Source organism: Puntigrus tetrazona, chromosome 1 (genome assembly GCF_018831695.1).
Source record: "Puntigrus tetrazona isolate hp1 chromosome 1, ASM1883169v1, whole genome shotgun sequence".
NCBI lineage: Eukaryota > Metazoa > Chordata > Actinopteri > Cypriniformes > Cyprinidae > Puntigrus > Puntigrus tetrazona.
The window spans coordinates 19,480,887-19,494,062 of NC_056699.1; the positions used below are offsets into that span (position 1 = coordinate 19,480,887).

The 13,176-nt window shown below is 39.5% G+C and overlaps 1 protein-coding gene across 3 annotated transcripts in view; it reads right to left on the reverse strand.

Moving 5' to 3' along the window:
• The window catches only part of stox2a (storkhead box 2a), a 42,648-nt gene that overhangs the window by 4,897 nt on the left and 24,575 nt on the right, over positions 1 to 13,176 (reverse strand). For 2 of the 3 annotated variants that reach the window (XM_043239491.1, XM_043239498.1), the window contains exons 2-3: positions 5,781 to 5,933; positions 1,134 to 3,630 (exon numbers count right to left, since the gene is read on the reverse strand). In XM_043239491.1, the coding sequence (XP_043095426.1) occupies positions 1,134 to 3,630; positions 5,781 to 5,933 (2,650 nt within the window). Of the gene's footprint in view, positions 1 to 1,133; positions 3,631 to 4,591; positions 4,727 to 5,780; positions 5,934 to 13,176 lie in introns of those variants that run through there. The other variant, XM_043239508.1, reaches the window with a different exon arrangement.

Here is a 13,176-nt window from a genome sequence, read left to right on the forward strand (position 1 = left end):
GACGTGCGGCAGTTTGTCTTGTAGGTTTTATAGCTCTGTCACAATGTGACTGGGCCACAACTACTATTCATGGCCTATTACTATTATCATCAGTACATGATTAAAAAACGACAATAAAATTCATTGCATTACACACATTTTCAAAATATCACAAATTTAAAGACTTCAATTCTATACAAAAAAAGAGTATAAAACAGCAGCATGAGTTGTATTGATAAAACATATCATTGGTACTTGCACACAGGGTTAAATTACAATGCAAAAAATCTGTTTAGAAAGGCTTTCTGTAATATTTTCAGTATAAAGCTTTAAATAATGAGATCATTAATTGGCCAAAATTACTAGAGCTTTTTCTGCCAAGACATTTTCCTTAAACTTTACAAAACAATATAATGTGTATGGGTAATAATATGGGTAAAACACCTGGAAAAAAATAAATCAAGAAAATTCCTTTGTATTAACCTTTGAGTGTATTTTTATGGAGTTTTCTTAGAGTGTATTGTAAGGAGTAGAGGCAGCACATGTGCAGAATATGTAGGCTCTCTCAGTTATTCTACCCCTGCCATATCCCTCTGAATGAGTCATACAGACACAAGGGGTCTATTTTTAGCAGCTAAAAAAGTCCTCACCCTCTCACTCATAAAGGGCTTCTGCTAACACATACACAGCCCTGGGAAACCCACTTAAAGGCTGTCTGTGCTGGTTTGTGGCCTTGGCAAAGAAGAGGGGGAAAACATGCTATACATCACAGCATAAGAAGGTAAATTATATGGGCCCTATGGCAACTATGTGCTTCAAATCCAACATCAAAATTTGTAATAAAATAAACAAAAAAATGGCCTATGGAAAACAATATTAAATTTTGTAGGATTTCAGAGAGGTAATGTAGATTCTAGCATATTAGCAATTTATCTATATTAGTAAAGCATTTATCTAAATTGTTAAGCATAATTTTAGATTTTATTTACTAAATAATTAACTTAACCATATGTCTTTGGTAATAAGAATTTTTAAGAAGAAAAACGGCATCTAACTGATGCATTGAACACTTGTTCACTGTGAGCAATTCACCACATACACTCAAACATGGATTTTCAATAGTAGCACCTTCAGTCTATGAAGTGAGTACTTACCGAGGGGAGTTAAACCCACTGTCTACAGTCACACTACTGCTGTCCATGCTGTCCAGCCGGGCCGAGTGAGCCGACTTCTGGCTGTTATTATTCTCACTCTCCTTAGGGCTAAGCAGAGTCAAGTTGTTCTCAAACTTCCGCTGTAAATCCCGCTCTTTCTCCCGTTCTAGCAACCACTGCATGGTCCCTCCGCCTCCACCACCATCTCCGGCCCCTGCCCGCCCCTTTGCTTCCGTCGGGGCAGCCTCCTTACGGGAGGCCTCCTCTGCCTCCTCCTCATCGTCATCATCTGACACGTTGTAATAGTCAAAAGCAGCTTCAGATGTGGAGGGAGCACCCTGTTCTGTGCCTGTAGGTGCCAGGGCAGAAGCAGACAAAGGGGTGGAGTTAGGTGGCTGTTGGGTCTCCAGAGTGTCAAGGACCTCGGATGATTTCATGTGCGGAGTCTTACGCAAAGTGCCTGACTTTGAGTAGCCACTGTCCACATAACTCACAGTCAAAACATTGTGTGGCGGTTTGAACAAAGTGTCCTTACTAAAAATCTCTTTCCTCTTGTCCACCCCGCCACCGGAGCTACCGCCACCTCCCCGGCCCCCTGGGTCAGTGTTGTGTTGGTGCTGTGTCAAACGTCCATTGGGCATAGGCTCAGGTGTCTGGCTCGGTGTGGGTTTGCCGGAACCATTGTGTCCCTTGGTGGAGGAGTCCTCCTTGTACTCCAAGGGGTGAGGAGAGGTGAGGTGCGGTGTCTGCCGGTCAGCTGGAGAGCCCTTGCGGATTCCGTCAGATGGGGTTAAAGTGTCATGGTCAGATTTGCCCAGAGGCAGCGGGGCAGTAAGGATTGTTTCATTCGATGTATTGCACTGGAAGTAGTCATCAGCCAAAGGCTTCGGCGACAGGGCCTTCAGGTCACTGTAGGCTGGGAGGCTGTCCCTGCTCTTGTTTCGTTCTAGAGGGCTGCATAGCCTTGAATCATCCAGACTCAATTTGCCCATATCTGGTACAGACAATTCAGAGCTGAACTTGGCAGCCGAGAACATGATGCACGAGTAGTGCGGGGCCTTCTGAGAGGAGGCCCTCAGCGTCCCGTCATCGGTATAGTAGCGGCTTCTGTCATCAGGACTGCGGTCGTAATCCTCAGCCGTGCCAAGCGTAGAGCTCCCACCTCCCAGCGGGCCCTTGGAGTTGTCCATAGAACGCGATCGCTCTTTCGCCTTGTCGGGCCGCTCATTGCGTGACTTGCGGTCCTGAGTGTGGCTGTGGCTCCGGTGCACTCTAGAATGTGACGTCCCACGCGAAGGCTCAGGGAAAGGCATCTCTGTCCGCCTCTTTGCCAGCTCCCCCGAAACATCCCACTCCGGGGTGACAGGAAAGTGTGACTCGGCGATGTTGGGATTGCTGTGGACAAGGTAGGCACCACCGCTTCTGCGTTCCACTGTGTACATTCCTTCTCTGGGTGAGCGTACCAGAGAGTGACTGAAAAAACGATAGTCCCTCTCCAGGCTGACTGCAGGCAGGTCCAGATTGGAGCCCTCAGAGGGGTCTCCCCGAGAAGCCCGCGTCTTGCTGTGCGAACGCGACTTCCCGTGCGGCACGCGCCGGTGGCCTCTGCTGCGGCGACTACGGGCACTGTGCTGTGCCGAGGAGCTGGCCTTACAGCGCTGAGCTCGTTCCTCTTCCAGCCGCTTCATGACAGCTGTGTGACGGGCCACGTTCTCCACCGTCAGGTCCGGATTGATGCGGCGGATGATCTCCATCTCCACCTCACGAGGGATCGCCGCCGCCGACGGTGTGTCCTCGTCCCTCAAGGGCCACTCCTCTGGAGGAAACTGTGCTGAAAAGGTGGCCAGCTGTTTGGTCTTGTCCTTCTTCAAGCTCAAGCGGAACAGCTTCAACCCAAACTTCTTTGACTGCCTCTCACTGCTGCCCCCACCGCTGCCTTCCTTCTTCTTGGTCAATGTGTCTGTCTTGTAAGAGAAGGTGGCGGTCATGCTCTTGCTCTTGTCGGCGGGGTCAGGTGGGTGCTGAATGGCAGGCGGAGGGGGTGGGGGTTGTGGGTATGAAGGGGGATCTCCTTTGGGTTCTTTTGGGGATTTTCTTTGAATCGTAGAGGTATGAATGCTGGGCACCTCATCACGGTAGGCGTTATAGGAGTCGCAGTGGTTCTTAGGGTTAGGCCTTTCTCGTACGCAGCCAGAGGTGGAGGGAGTGATGGTTCCAGATTGTGGCGATGTGCATTGCTGTTGAGGTGGAGGCTGCTGCTGCTGCTGCGGTTGTTGTTGCTGCTGTTGTTGTTGTTGTTGCTGCTGCTGCTGCTGTCGCTCCGGATGCCTCTCGTCCAGGTGGTACCACTTGCTGTTGGTGCGGATGAGGAAGGGGGTGATGAAGTAGGTCTGTGGAGTAACAATGAAGTAACCTTCTGGTGTGGGGTAGATCTTTCTCTCCCGTACCAACATGTTCAGCGTGTGCCGCAGGATCTCTGGACTCGGAGTGGGTACACCTGAAGAGAATACAACCACATGTAAATTTCATAATCATTTTTACAGTGCTAATGAAAGTGCTGACACAAACTTTTGGCTAACATTTGTAATAGGACAGTAATAAATCTTCAATCATTGATACCAAGTACTATTTCAAAGAAAAGCTCAACAGGCAAACACTTAGATGGGAAAAATGGAGTGCAAAGTGTGTGTGGGGGTGGGGGTGGGGGGGAGCAGATTAGTGGGTTCATGTTGATGTCAGCATTATCCAGAACTGCCTTGACGTGCCAAAAGCAGGATTAACCGTGAGTAGGTGTGATCACACAAATAACTACAGAAGACCAATCAAAAGAAGAGCATTGGTTGCTGATTTATGTCACCACCAATCACAACACACCAGTCATTACCTCATCTTTCATCATCACATCTGTAAGCCCCTCAATGTAACAAGACAAAACCTGCCATTGTGACCCTCCTTCATTAGAACCCATATGTTAATAAAATAAATTATACTATAATTATATTAAAATATCTCCTAAAACAATCCAAGAGATTTTGCAGTATATCTTGTTTTGCCCTTGTTTCATTAGCTGGACTGGAAATTTTAACTCTTAAGCCTAAGCTGTCTGAGCTAACTGTTTACTAAAAAGTTGGTCTGAATACATGTTATGTTATTGATTTAAGACAACATAAACACTTTCTGACAAGTCTGTATTAAAAATCAATTCATTGTTAGGAGTTGATTAATTAGTTGTAATAATTATTATATACATTAAGGTCTATTTTGTTATTATAAAAGCACCAGTAAACCATAGACCATTTTGTGCTATAAAAGTATGCTTTAAAAGGAAAATATTTTACACAATTAAAATGGCTCACTTAGACACTCAAAAATAGGCATTACATTTGTGGTAAGACTCTGTGAATTTCTCTAGTTTAATATCACATGTGCAAAATAAGTAAACATTGCCTTAAACTCACAGACAAGGAGCACGGACAGGGTAGACTGCACTACAGGGTACATGGTGTCCTCACTGCACTCAAGTCCTCACTTCACCCAAATCAGCTTTTCAACACTCTCAATCACAGAAACACACACAACGGATAAAGGAGCAGATAAGCTGTAACTAGTCAGGGTTAAGTGTTGCCTGCCATTACATCATACAGTGGTAGTTGCCATACCAACATGACGCAACCCAGAGCCTCTGTTCCTTTTTTTCCTTTTTCTTTTTCTTTTTTTTACCACTTCTTTTTTAGGGAAAGCAGACAGACTCTATTCAGGTGAAGTTTGCACACTTTGCACTTTGATTGACTGATTTCTCTGAATAAAGCTGAGCAACATAAGGTGTACAATGGACCTTTTTTTTTTTTACAGACTGTGATGACGTATGTATGTATATATATATATATATATATATATATATATATATATATATATATATATATATATATATATATATATATATATACATACATACATATATACACACATACATATACATACACACAATACAAACACGTATTAGGTAAACAAAAACTTTCATTTTAAATGCAATTCATTGCATTCAATCATTTTACAGCACTAGTTTCTAATCCAAACACTGAGTGAGTTGTTTGTTTTTTTGTTTGTTTGGGGTTTTTTTGCAATTGGAGCAAATGAGAGTGCAAAAAAATAAATATTTACTGTATTTTCTGTTCACCACTATAGCAGTCTACCCAACTATGACAACTTTTGTTGAAATGTGAAAAAGGTCCAAAGGGTCCATCTTTACAGATGACAACATTGAACTGTTGTGATTAAATTTAAAACTTTTTTTTTTAACTTCACACACAAATTTGGCGTGTGCTTCTGCTGTTTGTGTGTCAGCTTTCAAAAATTGTGTGACAAGATTTTGTGTGTAAGCAGTTAAAAAAAAACTGTTAAATTGTACATAATCAGAACCAATAATTACAATAGTGCAGAAAAAAAGCATTATTCTAAAAGGTAGTTTTGATGATCACAGTATATGAATATATATATATTATGGTCAGCCTTCAATAAAAAAAAAAACACTGATTATGAATTTAAGTTATATAATGTTATAATGTTAATGTGGTTATGTCTGTTATAAAATACAGTTTACAGCCCTTGTGTGTGTTCATGTGGTCATAAGTGTGTCTGGAAGGTTACCTGGGAAGCAAGTGGCAAGGTGCTCCATCAGCGCATCTTGTGTGACAGGCTTGCGGGCAGAGTTCATGGCTGAGATGGCCAGACACAGAATCTCTCCCAGTGGGATGAACTGAGACTGACTGATGGGTGACATACTGATCGGAGATACATCGCCTAGAGAGGGACACACACACAAAATAATGTTCAATCCTACTATACAAGAACATGCTTGTTTTGGCAACTGACTGGTCTTTAAATGTCATGTTTTTTAATGCAAAAACCACCTAAGATACCGTTATCTGCAACAGTATTAACGTGGGACCAGGAAAAACGGCGAGAGCAGAAAGGAGGGGTTTGATGCCAGGGAGGGGTGTGGAGGAGTTTTCAAGATGCTATACGGTCACAACAGCAGCGTGAAGGTTATACAGGGTGTGATCGTGTTTTGCCAAATGTGACCTTATACTGACGACTCAGCAATAAGCCCCTCCGCCTGCGTAGGCAGAAAGACCCCAGGTCATGCGTCAATATTGATCCTCAAAAAACACCCATGCATATTGAATTTACTAGAAGTACAACTCAGAGCAAATCAAACATGTTACATCACACAATACTTCTGAGAAATTAAACGTCAGTTTCCTGCATTAGAGTGTGGAAAGAGTGGAATGATTATTAATAAAATAATTTACCTCGTCCAGCTCATTATTAAAGAAAAGGTATTACTTTAGTATAGTGCCAGTTCTCAGTATGACCTAGTTGCTTATTAACATGCCTATTGGCTATTAACAAATTGGCTATTTATTAGTACCTATAAAGCACATTTTCTGCATGACTATATTCTATATCCATAATCCTACTCTATCTAAACTTAACAAATACCTTACTAACAATTAAAAGGCAGTAAATGAGGAGATTATTGAAATAATATTAATGGGTGGTTAATAGCACAACCTGGACCAAGCTAAAGTGTGACCAAAAAAAAAAATTGCAGTCTAAAATTTAGACAGACATGAAATACCTTAATATTGTTAGTAAAGTAAAAATGAAATATGAAAACACATATATGGTTACAAACTCCATGTATTCCCTGTCTAAACGTTACAAAGAGTATGAGGTTTAATAGTCAGGACTGAGTCAGCACTATCCAAACCAGGGCTGAATATTATTATGGATCATTAATACAACTATTCATGTTGAAAAGAAGTCTAATTAGGAGATGTGATGAGACATACAATGCACAATTCTCTACCACTCTTCACAAAACTATCATAAATAATACATTTATAGCTTAAGAAGCTTTAACTTATGAGCGAAATACAAACACTAATCTTGAACAAAAAAGCTTTAAACCAGCGTCTATTCATCTGTATTGAAAGAAGCCACAAAATATCTCCAAAAAAAAACATATGTTTTACACTGAGATAAGCCTGAGCGACTCTTTTAACCTTTAAAGATTATGCTATGCTTCACTTTTTAGCTCAGCATGCTAAAAGAAACCATAAAACTGGTCCGAGTATAGCGTAAAGGGCAACAAAGGGTCTGAAGCTGCGCTGCTAACACTGCAGGATGCAGATAGGATGACATCATCCACACGGAGCTGCTGCTCTCCTGGTGTGTGTGTGTGTGTGTGTGTGTGTGTATACGGCAGGCAAAGGACCATCACTCAAATCCCAGCCTGTGTGTCTCACTGTTCAAGCAGAGTCTGTACAGACAGCAACGTGCTGCTCATAACCCTCTAAATGACTTACGGAGCATTAGAGACTGCTGGGGAGGCTGCTAGCCTAGCGTTGTTTTTGTGAGGTATCAGCATGCTAGAGCTAAATTCAGTTGCTCTCCATTATGAATTTTATTGTTTTTACTTTAGTAGGGCGAGGATGGCGGGTGTGAGGATGTGAGAGAGAAAGAAAGAGAGAGCAGGAGGGAGGGAGGCGCAGAGAGACCCCTCCCTCTGCTTCTGTGCTGCAGCCATCAGAAAAGGCGGCTCTGGCGATGGACACTTACCCAACATGCTCCACTCCACACAAAGACAGGAGAGGTGTGACCAATCACAAGCAAGCTTTATGCACACCTTTTTTTTAACTCTCCTTCAGCACTGCTCACTGGCACACACACACACACACACACACACATATTTGCTTGCTCTACCCTTTCCTTCGTCTCTCAAACACACACACAAGCTAGTAGGTGGCCTGCTGAATTCGTTGTTATGGCAACGCATCCCAGTTGCTCTCTCTTGTTCCTCAGATGTGTGCTACGCCAGGATTTCTCTCTCTCTCTCCAGCACCCACTTTTCTGTTCTTCCTGTCTCCATTCCTGCTCTTGTGCTTCACACTCAATCTTGTTAATGAAAAATTGAGGAGAGCATGTTGGCTGCAAGACTAAGCAAAACCTGCTCAAACACAAGCCTCTTTAAGTAAATAATACCTTTCTTATTTGCACACATCATCCCTTATTCTATGGACTAGTATATAAATATGGAGTAGATTATATATATATATATATATATATATATATATATATATATATATATATAAACAATTCAAAAGTCCCAGACTGAAAGAAATGTATGCTTTTATTAAGCACAGATGCATTAAATTAATCAAATTGACAGTAAAGACATTTATAATGTTGCAAAAGTTTTGTTCGTAAAATAAATACTGTTCTGCTTGGCTTTCTATTCATTGTTTCTTGAGTGCCAAATCAACATATTAGATTAATTTCAGAAGAGCCTTGTGACCCTGAAGGTTGAAGTACCTTTAGGTTTATCTTGACAAGAAAAAAATGACATTTTAAAATATATTCAAACAGAAAATGTTTGTTTTAATTGTAATAGTATTTCAGAATAATACTGTTTTACTGTATTTTTAAAAAATAAATAAGGGACCTCTCTTAAAACCATTTTAAAAACCTTACAGATGCCATAAATATATCATTTGTATGACTATTATTCTTTCACCTATAAATAAGTGTGTAGTACAAAAACAAAATCTTTTTCCACAATTATTCTCTTTACACGAGTTCCCAGATGTAGGATAATTACAGTATTTGTACAATCATTTTGATTTCTTTACAATGTACGATCAATAATGAAAAAATCCCCTAATGTACAATAATTTCTGAATTTTATGACACTTCAAATCTTGGTGGTTATAATCATAGGGCTTCTTACACTCATTCATCGTGCACTTTGAGTTTCAGAGTTAGCTGATTCAGTCTGTGCCTGGTCATCATCAATAGTCACGGGAAACAGACAACTATGACATCTATGATCGCCACAGAACTGTGAATAGCACAAACAAACAGCTTTCTCTTCAAAAAATGTTATGCTTTTTAAAAAAAGATTTGGGTCTGAAAGACTCCAAGGCTGTTTAAACAGCTTAAAAACATACTTAACATCATTGTATCAGGATGATACTGATTCTAAAGGATTTAAACTTGATTCAACCACGCAGAAAGAGAACTCAGATAAAAAAAATACAGAATAAATTACATTATTAATTAAACCACTGTTATTGTAATTGATATTTACATGTTTAGATCTACAGGACTCTGGGACAGCAAACAATTTAAACAAAATTAACCTTAATAGTATTTGGTGGTTAATATTCTCAATATTATGCAATCTAGTCTTTGTGCAAGTTGTTCTGTACAGCTTCAAGCACATCTGAGGTGACGTCATCCCACTGGGCATAAGCACTTGACAAGAAGGAAGAAAAAAGAGACCAAGAGAGGAAGAAAGAGATAGAGCGAGATCAAGAGATGAGAGATCATTTTCAGTGTTATAACTTACAATCAATGTATCACATTCTAAAACTGTTTAACACTGTAGCACAAGGCTACTTGCTGCTAATATAATAATCGATGACAATAGAAAACAACGGCTTTAAATGCTGGCTTTACTTTCTGAAATGTGTCTTTAATAACTGCAGCAAGCAAAACTATTTTTGATAGTTAACATAACAGACCGGTGTCAAGTATTTACATTAAAAATTAGATATGGATGGATTTTTCATGCATTGCCATTCAGTGTTTTAAAGGTATATCACAAACCCAAACAGGTATATATGCTGCATTACAATTTACAGGGTCCCTATGTGTTCACTGCACACTCAGCAGGGGATATCTGTAGACATTGTTATATACAGTATTTAAAATAAGATAATTTGTCATAAATGAAACCTGAACGCAGTGATAAGTGACTATCGTGAAACCACACTTAAGGTCAATCAAGGTGATTAAAAGGTTTAGAACCACAACTCAGATTTGGGTAAATCTGGAATCTCACTTAAACTGTCTGAATATCCTGTGAAGTTCACTTTGTAAAGAACGGTTGGACCATTGGTACCCAAAAAGATCTATAAGTAAGGAGTACTCTTGTGGAATAACAATATTATTTAGCATTTTCAGTCCTGTTCCCATTCTGTTACCACCGATAAATCACCTAGTATTAGACAAAATAATACAATAATTAATAATAAAATATTCACATTCAAAATATTTAAATATTCAAGTTAAAATATGATTGTACTGATGTAAATTATGATATTAATTACAATTAACTATGAAGGCCAGTATAAATCTAAGCCTAACCTTAGATTCACCATCATAACCTTCTGAAACTCATGTAGAAGTTTGACTGAGGCAACACTAGATGGAGGCAAGAATCCAAAATGTCCAAAACCAAACGGAAGGAAAAGGACGGTAGCACAATATTCGCTTATCAGACAAATTAATTTTTTTTATTAAATCTAGCTTTCGTTCACTCAAGGCTGTCACACTGGTTTGAATATTCAACACGTTTTAAATATTTAACAAACGCTTTTCCGAATAACGGTTTTCCCATTTGAAGCTTGAGCTTCCCTGAATTACTGTATTATTTAATCCAATGTAAAAAAATTAATGCTAATCTTCTAGTCTAATTGGCACCTGAATACGCTCAATCAATTCAGGGGTGCTACACCAACACTGAGAGAAGATGGAGGCTTGGTCACCTGACTAATCTCCTTGGTGATCTATGATGTAAACAATGAGTGGGAGTGAGTGAATAAGGTTTAGTGGGGCACAGATTTGTTAACTATTTGATATGAAAAAAACACATGCTTGTGGTCTTGTACATTTTAAGACGTAATTCTTTTATGATCATTTTTAATGCATATACGCAAAGACATAAGCTCACCAAAAGTCCTACATATGCCAACACTGTGTAAACTTGTTAGAAAACCTCAAGCTTCCCAAGAAGACATACAGAATTGGATAAGTCTCCAAACAGATTAACTTTCACTGACTGATAATTACTTCAAATTGAAAATGTAGTATATCCTGTTTATCTGAATAATGCAATGATTCATCACATGATTATCAGATTGTTGTTCAACTCAGGTACATCTTGTACTTTGTTATCTGTACCTCTAAATAAAGTACAAAGAAACAAAAGAAAGAAAGAGAGAGGGAGCCTTTACCTAAATCCTCACAGCTGCCCACTGAACGAGAGGTGACCTCATTTTTTGTCAGAGAGGACACAAAAGATCCGTCTCCATGACAACAAACCAGAAAAAAAGTGTTTGCTTGTACACACCAAATGTGGCCAGCACTACCCTTGGAGCCCTATTGTATAGGCCATGCTTTCCACTTGTGCTGTGGTGCTGTTCACTCGGTGAAGGGATGTAATAGTTGAGGTGAAGATCAAGAGCCAAGTGCAAAACAAAATCTTTCAGCCAAAACATTCCAAACCTGCATGAATTTCTGTTGAACACAAAAGAAATTTTGAAGAATGTAGCATCAAACAGTTTCATTACTTAATTAGTTTAATTTGTGAGTTGATAATTCAATAAAACACAGCAAGTTACCTATTCTAATTCAAACATTTCCAGTTATTTAAACAGCAGTTTGTGTACCTTAAAAATCACTCTCATTACAATAGTGAAGCTGTCCACTCCATGTGATGAATAAATCTCTTATACTTACATTGCACATACATGCACTTAGTTTTTTTTTTTATGATGGGAGGATTTGTGAGGGAACAGAATTCAAAATGGCAATGACTCATCAGAACTCCTCTGATTTGCCGTTGTATTCATAAGCTCAACGCAATCTTGTGTAATTGGTTATAACGGGCAACATTATAAAAAAATGATAGAACAAACAAACACTAATTACATAACATTACTACCATGATAATAATAATACTAATAATAATCTTGATATTGTAAAAAACATTAGCCACAGGCAATATTCTCTTACCAACACAAAATACTATCTTCTAACCCTAGTACGAAAAAAAGTCAATGGCTACCAGCAACTGTTTGGCTACCAACTCTCTTCAACATATCTTCTTTTGTGTAGTTCAAGATATTGAATTCACATGCAGGTGAGTAAATGATGACACAGTTTTCTTCTTTGGGTGAACTCTCTCCACATAACACCAACAGTTTCCTTGTCGATAGACATCCACGTTAACATATATGGGTACATGCACTACAAAAATAAAATACTGGCCATATATCTCTGTACATCAATCAATATAGTATCACAGTCACCCTCTCCCACACATTCAGCGCACCCACGAATTACATCACGTCCCATATGGCAGCCCAGCAGCTTCAAACTAGTTCAACTCCACCCATAAGACACACATCCACACACTCTCTCTCTCTTTCTGATGGGTAGGTAATGGATTAAGGTCACCAGACTGACTAAAACAGGTTGTTGGACAGACTTAAGCCTTGTTTATGTGTAGCCACGTCAAAGTGCACCACAAATGCCTGTAAAAAGCAGGCCCCAGTGAGGATGAAAACATCTTGGTTACATCAGCAATATATTCACAGCTTGTTTGAAAATGGTGGGTGAAGAAAACTGAGTTAAAAGTACTCATCCTACACACGCCTCTCTGGGTGGGGAGGAACAGCCAGAACATGTGTGACCATATGCGAGTCTGTTTAGATTGCACTCAAGCACAAGTTGATCATAATCATCCTAAATAGCTATATAACCTTTATCAAGTAAGCTATATCACTTTAAATTTAGATTTAAGACACCTGAGTGGATTAACCCATGGGACATACACACTTTAAGCTGGCAGTCAAAAGCAAACCAATATCATTTTAGTGAGCAAAACGAGTAGTATAATGTTCCACTAATACTTTTCTCAGTCTCGTTTTTTTTAGTAATCCATTTAGCCTTTCTCTTTTAATTTAGACCAGGCTTTATTAGAGTCCTAGACCAAGTTAGGCTTCAAACAGGTGGCAGTATTGAGCTCTCAATTAGTAATTGATTCAGTTTCGCAAAACTCTAGACTTTTACACTGTTAAAAGAAAAACATTTTAAAAAATGCAGGAACTGCTAGAAAATCACCATAAACCAACGTTGGCAATGTTTCAGTTATTACAGGATAGCATATTGGCGCCTGTTTTTTTATAACCCA